Source organism: Piliocolobus tephrosceles, chromosome 10 (genome assembly GCF_002776525.5).
Source record: "Piliocolobus tephrosceles isolate RC106 chromosome 10, ASM277652v3, whole genome shotgun sequence".
Lineage (NCBI taxonomy): Eukaryota > Metazoa > Chordata > Mammalia > Primates > Cercopithecidae > Piliocolobus > Piliocolobus tephrosceles.
The window spans coordinates 32,585,523-32,601,030 of NC_045443.1; the positions used below are offsets into that span (position 1 = coordinate 32,585,523).

At 40.5% G+C, this 15,508-nt stretch overlaps 1 protein-coding gene across 3 annotated transcripts in view; it reads left to right on the plus strand.

Annotated features, from left to right (window-relative positions):
- The window catches only part of FGD4 (FYVE, RhoGEF and PH domain containing 4), a 169,468-nt gene that overhangs the window by 39,200 nt on the left and 114,760 nt on the right, over positions 1-15,508 (plus strand). For 2 of the 3 annotated variants that reach the window (XM_023208951.2, XM_023208953.2), the window contains exon 1: positions 10,673-10,857. The exons of the other annotated variant lie outside the window; for it this stretch is intronic. In XM_023208951.2, the coding sequence (XP_023064719.2) occupies positions 10,767-10,857 (91 nt within the window). In that variant the 5' untranslated portion in view covers positions 10,673-10,766. Of the gene's footprint in view, positions 1-10,672; positions 10,858-15,508 lie in introns of those variants that run through there. 3 annotated transcript variants of the gene reach the window in all.

Sequence of the window (15,508 nt, forward strand, 5' to 3'; positions counted from 1 at the left end):
AAAAAAAAAAAAAAAAAAAAAAAAAAAAAAAAAAAAAAGAGAGAAATGAAAGCCTTCCTTCTTTTCTCTCAAGTTAGTAGCAAGTAACTGGCTGTACTTTATCCTTTGTCTGACCTGGAAGGGGCAGAACCAACATTTTATTTTCTTTAAGTCTCAGAGGAGCCTTTTCTGGAAGCTGCATGGTTATTTCAAAGTTGGAAAAAATAATAGGTTCCTGTGGAAATTTATGAAAACATTTTTCTTGACTTCCTTCTCAAAACCTTGGGTGATTGATAGCGGGAGCATGGTTTAGGAGCCATATTTTGAAAGCAAAGTGGCAAGAGATGAGGGGTAGAGCCTTCAGGCTTTCTGTGAAATTTAAGATTGCGTTCTAAGTGCAGTATGCAGCCACTGAGGCTTTTGGCAGGCACTGATGAACACTTCTGTAAACCACAGTGAAGTCTGCAAGTCTGCCACCAATTTCCTTTCTACAAAGCCTGAAATAATATCCTTTCCCTCCTTATGATGCCTAATGAAATCCTACTTATCCTTCAACGTAAAGTTCAAGCTTCCCTTCTTCAGTGAAGGAGGTAGTTATCTAGACATTTAGGAAGGAGAGCATGAACTGAAAAGGGAACCTTCTGCATAGTGGAGTAACTGTAAACCCCCTCCTGGCTCAGTTCCTCAGAGCAGAGAGTGAAAAAAGAGAACATAGAATAATAGTGCAAGCAGTGGAGTGTCTATCATAGAGTTGACTAAGCATGAGCATACAAGTTGGGATGCAAGAAGAGGCTGCTGAGGTTGGGGAGCATAAATTTATGGCAGAGAATGCAATTTTTGAAAGTGTGATAAAATATGTATGATATTTACTATTTTGAATATTTTTAAGTGTGTGGTTCTGTGGCATTAAATACATTTATGTTGTAGTCCAGCCACCACCACCATCCATCTTTAGAACTTTTTCATCCTTCCCAACTGAAACTCTGTACTCATTCAATTAATGTAGTAGTTTTAAGCTAGCAATACATGATAACCTTAGAACTAGAACTGGTGGACAGAGGACTGTGTCATGGTAGGTATGGATGAAAGAGATGTGGTTAAAGGACTCTAAATGCTACACAAAGCATTTACTGTTTGCAGGTGGATGAAGCTGAGGGACTGATAAGGAGGGATGAGGCAGAGAAGAGAAATAAACTTGTATCTGGTTGCATTTAAGTGAATGATTCACATTCAGAAAATACATAGCTCTGGGCTGGGTGCGGTGGCTCACGCCTATAATCCCAGCACTTTGGGAGGCCAAGGCGGGCAGATCACGAGGTCAGGAGATCGAGACCATCCTGGCTAACACGGTGAAACCCCGTCTCTACTAAAAATACAAAAACAAAATTAGCCGGGTGTTGTGGCGGGCACCTGTAGTCCCAGCTACTTGGGAGGCTGAGGCTGGAGAATGGCGTGAACCCGGGAGGTGGAGCTTGCAATGAGCTGAGATCTCGCCACTGCACTCCAGCCTGGGCGACAGAGTGAGACTCCATCTCAAAAAAAAAAAAAAGAAAATACATAGTTCTTCCGGTATGAATAGCCACCTGGCATTGATCTACTGGAATCCAAAGAAATTAATAGTAAAAATAATAATAGTTATAATTAAACACCATGTTTGTTCTTAGAAGTAAGATAAATTGGCCGGACGTGGTGGTTTATGCCTGTAATCCCAGCACTTTGGGAGGCTGAGGCAGGCGGATCACGAGGTCAGGAGATCGAGACCATCCTGGCCAACACGATGAAACCCCATCTCTGCTAAAAATACAAAAAATTAGCCGGGCGTGGTGGCGGGCGCCTGCAGTCCCAGCTACTTGGGAGGCTGAGGCAGGAGAATTGCTTGAATCCACGAGGCAGAGGGTGCAGTGAACTGAGATTGCACCACTGCACTCCAGCATGGGTGACAGAGGGAAACTCTGTCTAAAAAAAAAAAAAAAAAGATAAATTACCTGGAATTAGTATAAAAGCAAAATTTGATAAGAGACAACAGATTTGGAGAAAATATTTGTGATATGAACTCCTTCAAAGACAGCTATAATTCAGTTAAACAAACAAAAAAATATGTGGCCGGGCACGGTGGCTCACGCCTGCAATCCCAGCACTTTGGGAGGCCAAGATGGGAGGACTGCTTAAGCTTAGGAGTTTGAGACTATCCTGGACAACATAGGGAGACTCTGTCTGTACAAAAACGTGAAAAATTAGCTGGGCATGGTGACATGTGCCTGTAGTCTCAGCTACTTAAGAGGCTGAGGTGGGAGGATTGCTTGAGCATGGGAGGTCAAGGCTGTGGTGAGCTGTGATCATACCACTGTGATCCACCTGGGTGACAGAGTGAGACTCTGTTTAAAAAAACAACCAAAAAAGAGCGCAGAGATTACAGAAGTTTTTTTAGAAAAATGGCTAATAAATATTTATAAACATAGAAATTGTTGATTAGGAAAATACAAAATTTAAACAATGAAGTGCTGTTGTTTAGTATGAAATATTTTATGCGTAATAAGTTGTGTGTGTATGTATATATCTCTAAAGATTGTTTAAAGAACAAGAACAAAACAGACTTTAAGAATTAGGATGTTACCAATACCTTTGAAGCCCCTGTGTTCTTCCTTTTTCTACTGTGCCTCCCCACCAGAGTTATCTGCCATCCTGAAATTGTTGTCTAATGTACCTTTGCTTTTCTCCCTCTCCAGAATGAGGGTTTTGTGACCCAACAATCAGATTAGAGTCCTGCCTTGGGCAGGTGCAGGGAGGGCAAAGAGAGATTATTTTCTGAGGTGTAAAGTACCCCAGCCTCATAACAAGGCCGTGAGAGTTATGAACCAGAACTGTGGACAAAAATCATAACACCACACCACATATGGTTATGTGTCTATAACCACATTTTGGAATATTTTAAAACTACATAATATATACAACTGGAATTGTGCTTTATTCTGTGTACTTTATTCATTCCACATTGTTTGTGAGAATGGCCTATGTTGATGTGTAGCTGTAGTTCATTTAACTCAGATACAGTATTACATCACATAAATATACTATAAATTTACTTATCCATACTCTGTCAACTAAGAGTAAAGATTTTTAAAATTAATAATCTAGTGTAGATTAATGGTAAAGGGCAGAGAGGATATATATTGATATCATCCCTTGCAAGGTAAAGTTTTCAGTAAGTTACCAAAATTTAAAATTCATACACCATTGAGCTGTCAAGTCCACATCTAGTAATCTATCCAAAAACAAAGTGTGCAAATATAGAGAAATTTACTAGGGTGCTCTTTTAAAAAAGTAATAAAATTATGTTTGTTAATTAAATTAAATGAATTACAATAGAATTAAACCGTGGAATATTATGCAGTGTTTAATGTCAGGCTGATCGATACATATGCGTTGAAGGGTGTCTGACAGGAAGCCTAGCCTATGGAATGCTGACAGGAGCAGTGAGCGAGGATGGTGAGCTCCCTTTGCAGTCCTGCCCCCACTTGACCAGGGGCACCGCACACATCCAGAATCGGTTTCTTCCCAGAGCCTGGCCAGGCATCTCTCTCTTTTTTTTTTTTTTTTTTTTGAGATAGAGTCTCGCTCTGTCGCCCAGGCTGAAGTGCAGTGGTGCAATCTCGGCTCACTGCAACCTCTGCCTCCTTGGTTCAAGCAATTCTCCTCCCGAGTAGCTCCCGAGCAGCCTCCCGAGTAGCTGGGACTACAGGCATCTGTCACCACGCCCGGCTAATTTTTGTATTTTTAGTAGAGGCGGCGTTTCACCATGTTGGTGAGACTGGTCTCGAGCTCCTGACCTCAAGTGATCCGCCTGCCTCGGCCTCCCAAAGTGCTGGAATTACAGGCATGAGCTACTGCACCCAGCCCCAGACATCTCAAGTATAACAATAAAATCCTAATCCTTAACATGGTATCTTGTTGGAAGTCATCATCTGTGTCATGGTTATCTTAGTTTTGTTTTTTTTTTCCCCCTTCTTTCTTTTTTGAGACAGAATCTCACCCTGTCACCAGGCTAGAATGCAGTGGCACGATCTCGGCTCACTGCAGACTTCGCCTCCTAGATTCAAGTGATTCCCCTGCTTCAGCCTCCTGAGTAGCTAGGACTACAGTTGTGCCACCACGCCCAGCTAATTGTTGTATTTTTAGTAGAGGTGGGATTTCACCGCGTTGACCAGGATGGTCTCGATCTCCTGACCTCATGGTACACCCGCCTCGTCCTCCCAAAGTGCTGGGATTAACAGGTGTAAGCCACTGCACCCAGCCTATCTTAGTATTTTAATGTAGTAAGTCGACCACGGTGAGGGAAAATGCTGAAAGAGGAAATATTACCAACTGAAATCCTTATAGATAAGATCAGAGAGATTGTAAATTGGGGTTTAGGGATCCATTTCCTAATTTATATTAGGATAATGTTTTTATTCTCTAGTATTATGTATTTTTTGGTGGAAGAGGATCAAGGGAGGATGACATCACGGATAAAATTTCCTTTTTCTTTTTCCTTTTTTTTTTTGGTGACAGTCTTGCTCTGTCACCCAGGCTGGAGTTCAGTGGTGTGATCTCAGGTTACTGCAACCTCTGCCTCAGCCTCCCAAGTAGCTGGGATTTCAAGCACGTTCCACCACACCTGGCTGATTTTTGTTTTCCTTTTTTAGTAGAGACGGTTTCACCATATTGTCCAGCCTGGTCTCAAACTCCTGGACTCAACCGATCCTTCCACTTCAGCCTCCCAGAGTGCTGGGATTACAGGCGTGAGCCACTGAGCTGGGCTGGTAAGATTTCTTCTTAACAGTACTAAGTTGTCACTGAGCGTGTGTGGGTTTGGGGGATTGGCTCCAGGACCACTACCCTCATATCGAAATCTGTGCTTGCACAAGTCTCTTATATAAAATGGCATAGTGTTTGCATATAACCTACACACATCCTTGCTTATACTTTTTTTTTTTTTTTTTGAGACAGGGTCTCGCTCTGTCACCCAGGCTGGAGTGCAGTGGCGTAATCTCAGCTCACTGTAACCTCTGCCTCCCAGTTTCAAGCAATTCTCCTGACTCAAGCCTCCTGAGTACCTGGGATTACAGGTGTGCACCACCATGCCTGGCTTACTTTTTGTATTTTTAGTAGAGACGAAGTTTCACCATATTGACCAGGCTGGTCTCAAACTCCTGACCTCAGGCGATCTGCCTGCCTCGGCCTCCCAAAATGCTGAGATTACGAGTGTGTGCCACTGCACCGGCCCTTCCCTTATACTTTAAATCGTCTCATAATATTTAATACGGTGCAACGTAAACACTATGCAAACAGTTATATTTTTAAAATTTTTATTTTTTATTGTATTGTTTTTATTTGAAATCATATTTGAATATTTTTGATCCACAGTTGGTTGCACCTGCAAATGCAGAAACCTTGAATGTGGAGGCCAGCTGTACTCTGTGTGTGTGTGACTATAAGTGAACATATAACTAAAGAGGTGATAGAAAACTTTTTTTATAAATTATTTTTAATTTAAAAAAAGATGTTCAAGGATAATAGATTTGCTTTGAAGATTTGTACCAAAATGGCTTGGTACAAAAATATTCAGGCAATAGGGTTTACTTGGCATACATTCAAGAATTTCTATGCCTCATTTTATTAAGCCTCAGAGACATGCAAAATGGAAATTATGCATCTTTTTTTTTTCTTCCTTTTCTTTTTGATACGGAGTCTCACTCTGTTGCCAGGCTGGAGTGCAGTGACACAGTCTCGGCTCACTGCAATATCCGTCTCCTGGATTCAAGCAATTCTCCTGCCTTAGCCTCCCAAGTAGCTGGAACTACAGGTGTGCACCACCACGCCCAGTTAATTTTTGTATTTTTAGTAGATGTGGGGTTTCACCATGTTGGCCAGGATGGTCTCCATCTCTTAACCTCGTGATCCACCCGCCTCGGCCTGCCAATGTGCTGGGATTACAGGCATGAGTCACCACGCCCGGCCTACTTCATTATGTTTTCCTACTCTATTTTCTATATTATCTGTTAGTTAAATACTAACATTTACTAGGAATAATTTTCCTGTTACTTTTTTGCTAGTATGTGCTTATCTGTACATAATTTATTAAAGCTGACATTGCCGGCCAGGCGCGGTGGCTCACGCCTGTAATCCCAGCACTTTGGGAGGCTGAGGCGGTTGGATCATGAGTTCAGGATTCCAAGACCAGTCTGACCAACATGGTGAAACCCCATCTCTACTAAAAAGACAAAAATTAGCCAGGCGTGGTGGCGCTTGCCTGTAATCCCAGCTGCTCAGGAGGCTGAGGCAGGAGAATCGCTTGAACCTGGGAGGTGGAGGTTGCAGTGAGCCAAAATTAAGCCACTTCACTCCAGCCTGGTTGACAGGGTGAGACTCTGTCTAAAAACAAAAAAATTTAAAAAATAAATAAATAAAGCTGACATTGCCAATGGTATGTTAGGTTAATTGGGAAGTCTTCAATTGTATGACAGCTAATGTGCCAGTTAGGTTTAAATAAAAATGCTAAGGCAAACAACTTAGTCTTCCTTTTATTTTTAAACATTGTAGATTTATAGATTTTAATTCAGGAAGTGCAGGTTGCATATAAAATTCTTGATTTCAGATCATTTCCATGGAAAATGGTTAACTATTGAATATAATATAGGTAGGCTTTTATTTAAAATTTTAATATAATGAAAAAACATTGTTATGAAATATTATGTGTGCTGGGCACGGTGGCTCATGCCTGTAATCACAGCACTTTGGGAGGCTGAGGCAGGCGGATCACTTGAGGTGAGGAGTTCGAGACCAGACTGGCCAACGTGGTGAAACCCTGTCTCTACTAAAACGAAAATTAGCCAGGCCCGGTGGCACGTGTCTATAATCCCAGCTACTAGAGAAGCTGAGGCATGAGAATTGCTTGAACCCAGGAGGCAGAGTTTGCAGTGAGCTGAGGTCACACCACTGCACTCTAACCTGGGTGACAGAGAGTCCTTCTCAAAAAAAGAAATATCACGTGAATGTTTGGCAGAACTTGGTTAAGTTTCTTATTCAGTGGAATGTGTACAAAAATAACATCTCTACAAGGAGGGAGAAGTGAAAGGGTTGGATGATAGCCACTAAGTCTTCAGAGCATGATATCATAAACTTCAGCTTTTACAAACGGACAATGTATGGGGAATTAATTAGATCACTTTTAATAAATTTGCCAAGTTTTTTGTAAATCACAGAAAATGAATTTGTGATTATCTCTACTGTTGACAATGAGAAGTGTAGTGGATATACCAAAAATCATGTAGTGTTGAGTTTACACTATCTATGACAATTAGTTTCCTAGCCTTTTTTTTTTTTGAAACGGAGCCTTGCTCTGTCGCCGGGTAGAGTGCAATGGTGCGATCGCGGCTCACTGCACCTCCCCTTTCCGGGTTCAAGCAATTCTCCTGCCTCAGTCTCCTGAGTAGCTGGGACTACAGGCACACACCACCATGCCCAGCTAATTTTTGTATTTTTAGTAGAGACAGGGTTTCACCATGTTGGTCAGATGGTCTCGATCTCTTGACCTCATGATCCACCCACCTTGGCCTCCCAAAGTGCTGGGATTATAGGCGTGAGCCACCGCTTCTGGCACAACTAGCCTCTTTTTTAATGAATGAATTGTTTTTATTTGCTTCTAAATTTTTTTAAAATTAAAAGATAATTTGCATACATTAAAATTCAACCTCTTTAGGGTACAATTCTGAATTTTGACAAATGCATACAGTCATGTAACCACCACCACCACAATGAAGATACAGAACAGTTCCTTCAGTTCCAAAATTCTGTCATGCCCTTTTATGAAAAGTCAGTTCCCTTACCACCAGCCCTGGCAACCTTGGATCTGTTTACTATTCCTATAGGTTTGTCTTTTCCAGAATGTCTCATTTTATCATATATGTGTCGCCCTTTACGTTGGCTTCTTTCTAATGCATATGCTGGTATCTTGCATTCATCCCTTGTTATTGCTTTGTAGTATGCCATTGTATGGATGTACCACAGTTTGTTTCCCATTCACTACTTGAAGAACAAGTGGGCATTTCTAGTTTTGGGTGATTATGAATAAAGGCTCTGTAAACATTTTTGTCAATGTAAATACTCGTTTTACTTAGGTTAAGTACCTAAGAGTTAGGATTGCTAGCTCATAGGGTAAGTGCATTCCCACCTGGTGAGAAACTGCTATTGCTCCTATTGGGTAGCCTAGAATTTAGTGTTAAGTTTGTGGTAGATGGTGCAGATTATTGCAGATTGTCCACTTGTGGGCAATTGAGAGTCAGTCATAATTGTTATGTTTTATTTTAGTTACCACTTTCTCCTGCAAGCCATGTTTTGATTTCTGGCCTTCATCTATAAAGATTCAAAAGTGAATACAGTAGTGTCCCGTTTTCCACAGGGGATGTATTCTGAGACCCTAGTGGATGCCTGAAACTGCATATAGTACTGAATAATATATGTACTGTTTTCTCCTTTACATCCATACCTATAATAAAGTTTAATTTATAAATTAGTCACAGTAAGAGATTAACAGCAATAGCAATAAAATAGAACAATTATAACAATATACTGTAATAAAGATTATGTGAATGTGGTATCTCTCTCAAAATATTGTATGTAATATTTTCAGCCTGAAGTTGATCACAGGTAAAGGGTGACTGCTGTACCATTATATCTTAATTTGTTGTACAACAATGAATTTAATATCTTAATGGTTATCATTGTACTAGCATGAGTGGTCAAGATTTTTAACCTCCTGAACTTAGTTTTCTCTTTTGCAAAATGGTGACAAATTATCACTACCTTACAGAGTGGTATTCTTCTCTAAGATGGTGATAAATTATTACCCTGCAATGAGGACTTTACGAAATTCTACATGGAAAATGCTTAACATAGCAATGGGCACAAAGCACATGTTAGCTTTTTTTTTTTTTTTAAGTGTTTGTTTTAATACCAAACCTGAGATTATAATTTAAACATTGCTATCAAAGCTCAGGAAGTACAGACAGACACTGGGGCATTTTTGTGACAGGGAAATAGTCTGGTTTTTACATTACTGAAATTTGCCAAGGCTAAGTGGTCTTGGAATCAAACCTAAACAGTTTCTCTGCCACAGTGAAATTTAAACACATATGGGTGGAGTTTGCAAAGGAATTAAAAACAATTCAGGTTTCTTCTCTGACTTATTTTCTCCATGTACTATTACCCTATTCTGTATTAGATTAATTGTAAAGCTTATTTATTCATGCCTTATATACACATTTCTATTACTAAAAAAGTACCACTTTCATTAAAATGATTGACAACCCCTGTGTCCTGATGGGGAGCTTGTGTTGAAGTGGGAGAACAAACCCCTCACACCTCATCCTCAGCATTGTATTGGCTCCTGCCTGACATCCATCAGCTCCTAGCAGGCGTGCAATTTACAAGTCCTTTAATCCTCCCCAACCCAGCAATTCACTGCCCCAGTGGCTCTCAAAGTGTGATTCCTGTAGTGAAGGCCCAGGTCAGCAGTGTCACTGTCACCTGGGAGCTTGTTAGAAATGCAAATTATGTGGTCCCACCGTACACTGAATCTGACTTTGATAGGGCAGTCAGTGATGTACGTCTTGATAACCCCCTAGGTGATTCAAGTGCAAACTAGAGCGAGGGAACCACCAGAGAGGAGGGGGTTGGAGAAGTTATTTTCCCCAGTGAGGGAGAATGTATTTTATAAATATTTTAATCTGACATTTTCTTTTGTTTGTTTGTTTGTTTTTGAGATGGAGTCTCACTCTGTTGCCCAGGCTGGAGTGCAGTGGCGCAATGTCAGCTCACTGCAACCTCCACCTCCTGGGTTCAAGCGATTCTTCTGCCTCAGCCTCCCAAGTAGCTTGGATTACAGGTACCCCCCCCCCACCACGCCCGGCTAATTGTTGTATTTTCGGTAGAGATGGATTTTACCATGTTGGCCAGGCTGGTCTCGAACTCCTGACCTCAGGTGATCCACCCACCTCAGCCTGCCGAAGTGCTGGAATTACAGGCATGAGCCACCATGCCTGGCTTTAATCTGACGTTTTCTGATTTTTCAAGGCTATGGGAAATTGTTAATGTACTGATTGAAGTATGTAAAATTATAAAGACAGATAAAAATGAGTAATAAATATTTTACCAGTTAAACTATGTTTTGAAATAACATATACAACTTGTTTTCCTTAGGAAATATGTATGTAGTAGTTATTAATTCTGTATTATTTAGTCACTGAAATCAATGAGCTGTGCTGGAAAGGAAAACATAAATGGGAAAATGGTATTTGAGGTCATTCAAAATGAGATTTTAACATCTTAAGCTTGTGAATCAGGAATCTGTAACCAACATCTTGGTCCAGGGAAGTGGCCCTGTTAAATAGAAACAAACTGTTTTTCCGTTAGCTTTTTAGAGCATTACTAATAGTTAAGGCATTAGTCCATTTAGAAGTCACCCTATTCCCAGCTGTACTTTGAATGCTTTTAAAGGTTCCATGTGCCTCAGTTGTTTACTTTACTTTGGTAAATAGAAGGCTCTCTGTGCTCATATACTCCGTCTCATGCAGTGCGCTGCAGCAGTCCGTCCTCTGGGGAGGTGTGGCATGTTTTGCATGAGGTCGTCCTTGGGCAGTTAAGTTCGAAGAATGCACTGAAGTCACAGTGCATTGGTCTGAGCTCCTGGCAGATCCTGTGTGATCTTCAGCCTCCCCGAGGCTTTACAGCCAGGAGTGAGATTTTATCACATGAACTTTAAAAGAGTAAAGCCAAATATCTTTTTACTAAGCCAGAGTAGATTAATTATCAGTATATGTGAAATCATGTCCACTGATCAAGGTAAGTGGTTTCATTTTCTAGTAGATATATTTTTTTCTTCCCCAGCATGGGTCACTTCGTAACACGGCATGCTGAGGGATGTAAAAGTAGCAGAGTTTGGTTTTATTTTAAAGTTAATAGAGCTCACATTGGTTTTCAACTTCAAGATTAAAATATATGCTATTGATGGGTTTTGACTCTCCTGGAGGCTTCTTCTGGACTAACCAGATACAAATGTGTTTGATAGTTATGTTTCTCTGGCTTATTTTTATTAACATAAGTAAAGTTTGGCAATTCAGTCACTGAGGGGAGAAATACAGAGAAAGAAAGAAACAGTTTTCTCTTTTTCCTTCCATTTCTGGTGTGAACAAATGTTAAGAAATATTTACCACTAATCGTTTTTCTAGTGCTACTGCATGGAGCATTGTTCTGTTAAAACAAACAAAAATTCCCACCATCCCAGTCTTGTTTTGGTGAAGTTCGGGGGAGTAAGTACTATTTGTTTTTCCATAAAAGACAACATTGTAGAGATAGGCACGAGTTTGTTTTTTAAAAATTGTTAGTGGTAGTAGTAGTAAGCCACTGTGGTCTCTTTGAATGTTGTAGAGAGTATATTAATGAGAAATTAAGTCTTTGAAATAGAAATGTAATTCTACTGTGTGATAGAAATGTAATCATGTGACAGGAAATGTCTGCTAAAAATATTTTTAATAGCTGAAATGGGTTCATTTTGTTTATCTATTTTCCCGTTCATTTTTGACTGGATATAAGCCTTGCTGAAAAATGTCTACATTGCTGAACAAGATAAACTAAAACTTAGAACCGGCAGCCCTCACAGTTATCAGTATTCTTTCTGATGGTGGTGTGGCTCTTTCCTTCCTTAAGTGTCAGGGGCATACGCTGAGTGTGGAAGCCCAAGGTTGGGGTTCGTGACAGCACTGCCTCGGGAGAGCTGAGGCGCCCCTCCTGCAGCTGCACAGCTGGCTCTGTTCCCAGGTTCTAGTAGCTGCGGGAGAGTTAAGCAGCCCAGTCCATGCCTGCCCCTGCTCCCTCCATCACTCAGGCAGAAGCCTGAATTCTTTTGCAGGCATTCTACCACTCTTGCATCAAGTTTGGAGGTCTTGTGATCTCTCCAAACTTTACCATCATACTCTGAATATGAAATAAATTTTTAAAAATGCTGCAAAAGGGAAGTGTTTTCTCACCCCAAGCAGTGAAGTTTTAGGTTCTCTTTTTCCTGAAATAGCTTCTGTCCCTTCTCATTTCATCTTCAGTTAGAGATGATTGGAGAGACAGCATTCCTTCCTGGAAGGCAGCTCTTAATTAGGGAGGAAAATACTTCTAGAACAGGAAGATGAAGCTTGAGAGGTCAATGTTGATAAACACAGAGAAGTTGTGGGCTCTTGTTTTCTGCTTTAATGGACGGCACCCTTTAGAGAGTGGCCACTACAACAGTACGGGCTTTTTAAGTTCCTTTTTAGGTTTTTAAACTGAGAAGATAGTAATATAGCACTTCCTGCCTACACTACTGGATAATTTTGTTAAATCATCTAAGAAAAATTGTAAATATGCATATTTAGTGCACATGTTATTTATAACAGTTTTATCTTTTTTAAATGACCTGAAAAAACTTCTTTTTCTAAAGCTTATGCTTTCAGGCAAACTCCTTTCATGTGAAAGAAATGAAATATGATGGAGTATGATGAATGACTCAATAGGAAATATTATGCAGTTCTTTGGAAGGATGATAACTTGGTATTCATTTAATAAACATCCAAATGTACGTGTAACCTAAACTGCAAACTAGGATTAAGATTTAAATTTAATCAGTTCTTCTTAGATACTAGAATAGACTTGAGGAGGTCAAGAGTAGATAGGAGGTTCCTGGAATAATCTAAGGAAAAGTTGAGTTCATTTATTTCAAAAATAAAAAGACATTTTCTTAGATGTTTTGTAGACCATCCCTGCCCACTTCCTGAGCCACCTTCTGATAACCTTTACTGTAGGTGCCTTTTTTCTTTATAAAATAACAAACTAATTTTTACTGGCTGAAGTACATTTATAAATGTCTTCACCCTGGTTTGTGTGTGTTCTCTGATTTATCTCCCACCACAGCACCTGCTAAGCTCTGGCTAGAACAGGTCCTTCCATTTTTATTCCCTGACGAATTGACACAGTTAGTTGGTTATATGTTTTAGCAGGCAGAAGGAAAACACTTATGAGAAGAAAAATAGTGTTAATCATAGAATTTGGTCATTCTACATGGTGGTTATTATAATAAAATTTGGCCTGGGGAAAATGGGTCTTTCACCCTCTTAGAGAATAAGTACACACATTTTTTTTTTTTTAATTTAAACAAAAAAATAAAAGACTGTGTCACTGTGGTCTTGTCTTTTCCATGCCATTATAAAGCAGTTATTTCTTTCTTTCTTTCTTTCTTTTTTTTTTTTCCTTTTTTTTTGAGACAGAGTCTCGCTCTGTCACCCAGGCTGGAGTACGGTGGCGCTAAGCTCCATCTCCCGGGTTCACACCATTCTCCTGCCTCAGCCTCCTGAGTAGCTGGGACTACAGGCGCCCGCCACCACACCCGGCTAATTTTTCGTATTTTTAGTAGAGATAGGGTTTCACTGTGTTAGCCAGGATGGTCTTGATCACCTGACCTCGTGATCCGCCCAGTCGCCCTCCCAAATTGCTGGTGGCATGAGCCACCATGCCTGATCATAAAGCAGTTATTATATCTTATGCTCAGTCCCAAAAACCTAGTCTTCCTTGAGTCATTTTTCTCTTACGTACAATCTGGCAACAAATCTTGCTTCAAGATCTATCAAACTGACTATGTCTCATTGCCTCTACTGCTACTTGCCCTGCTTTAGGTTACCCACAACTTTCCCCTGGATTGGTTCTACTAGTCTCCTATCTACCCTTGACCTCCTGGAGTCCGCTCTCTACCTAACAGCCTGTGTGCACCTCTAAAAATGAAAGGCAGATAATTGCCACTTCTCTGCTCGCAGTCCTTCAGTGGATTCCCATCTCTTTCAAAGGAAATCCCCTGTTCTTTCAATGATGTACAACACCCTACCTTCTCTAGCCCCTATCCCTACCCCCTTAACTTTCTGACCTCAGCATCAAATATGCTCCCTAGTCTATCCATGTTGTATTCCTTATTTCTCTTTGAACATATCAACTGTGCTTCTGCCTTAGGATTTTTGTAGTTTTACACTTTGCTTGGAATGCTAATCCTCAAAATATGTTATGCCTTATTCCCTTCATGTCTACTCAACTAACACCGTATTAGTGAGATCTCCTTGTCCTCCCTGTATATAGGATATAATAATAGCTTCTCATCTAATAGCACTCCTGTTCCTTCACCCAGCTTTACTTTCTTTATAACACTTTTTTTTTTTTTTTTTTTTTTTTTGAGACAGGGTCTTTCTGTCATCCAGGCTGGAATGTGGTGGCGCAGTCTTGGCTCACTGTAACCTCTGCCTCTCAGGCTCAAACGATCCTCCCACCTCAGCCTCTGTAGTAGCCAGGACTTACAGGCACACACCACCATGCCTGGCTAATTTTTATATTTTTAGTAGAGACATGGGTTTTGCCTTGTTGCCCAGGCAGGTCTCGAACTCCTGAGCTCAAGCAATTCACCCGCCTTGGCTTTCCAAAGTGCTGGGATTACAGGTGTGAGCCACTGTGCCTGGCTCTTCGTAGCACTTTTACCATTTAGCATGTTGTACAGATTTTTTGTTGTTGTTCTTGTGGTGTTCACTGCTATATTTCTAGGGTCTAGAAAGGTAGCTAACAGTTACTGGGTACTTTGTTAATATTTGTTGATTGAATACATTTCTAATATTCAGTGTATTTTTCTGTTGGGAAATGTAAAGTAAAATGAGCAGGAATAAAAGAAGTTTAATAAATTATAAATATTTGTAGTGTTCTCCATTTCTTCCCTTCAGTTCTCTTTTAAGAGTAAATATCCTTGCTTGCTAACCTCTAGCGTCTCCCTTGTTGAGCAGCATGTCAATAATGAGTTCCTGCCATTGGAAGTCTCACAGGCCAAGTTGATATAAAGAAGTATAAAGAAAGTAAGGAGGGGTTAATGAGACTGGAATCTGTGGCTGAGCCCATACATGATTTTGGATGATGAATTAATGGGCTGTTTTGTAAGACAGAAAAGAGATGACGGAGAAGCTTTGGGGTGTGAAACCAAAAAATTTGGAGCGATACTGTCTGTATGGAGAAAATTGTGGCCAAGATTTTTTGCTATTAAAGATGTACTTAGTCTGGGCGTGGTGGCTCACACCTATAATCCCAGCACTTTGGGAGGCCGAGGAGGGCGGCTCATGAGATCAGGAGATCGAGACCATCCTGGCTAACATGGTGAAACCCTGTCTCTAGTAAAGATACAAAAAATCAGCTGGGCATGGTGGCACGCACCTGTAGTCCCAGCTACTCAGTAGGCTGAGGCAGGAGAATCACCTGAACCCAGGAGGCGGAGGTTGCAGCGAGCTGAGATCGTGCTATTGCACTCCAACCTGGGTGACGGAGACTCTGTCTCAAAAAATAAAAAGATAAAAATAAATAAAAAAGAGGTACTTAATGTTTTGTATTAATGATGTACTTGCCCCTCTTTTTGTTTTTTCTCTTCCTACATTTAAGTCATTTCACTCTTTGA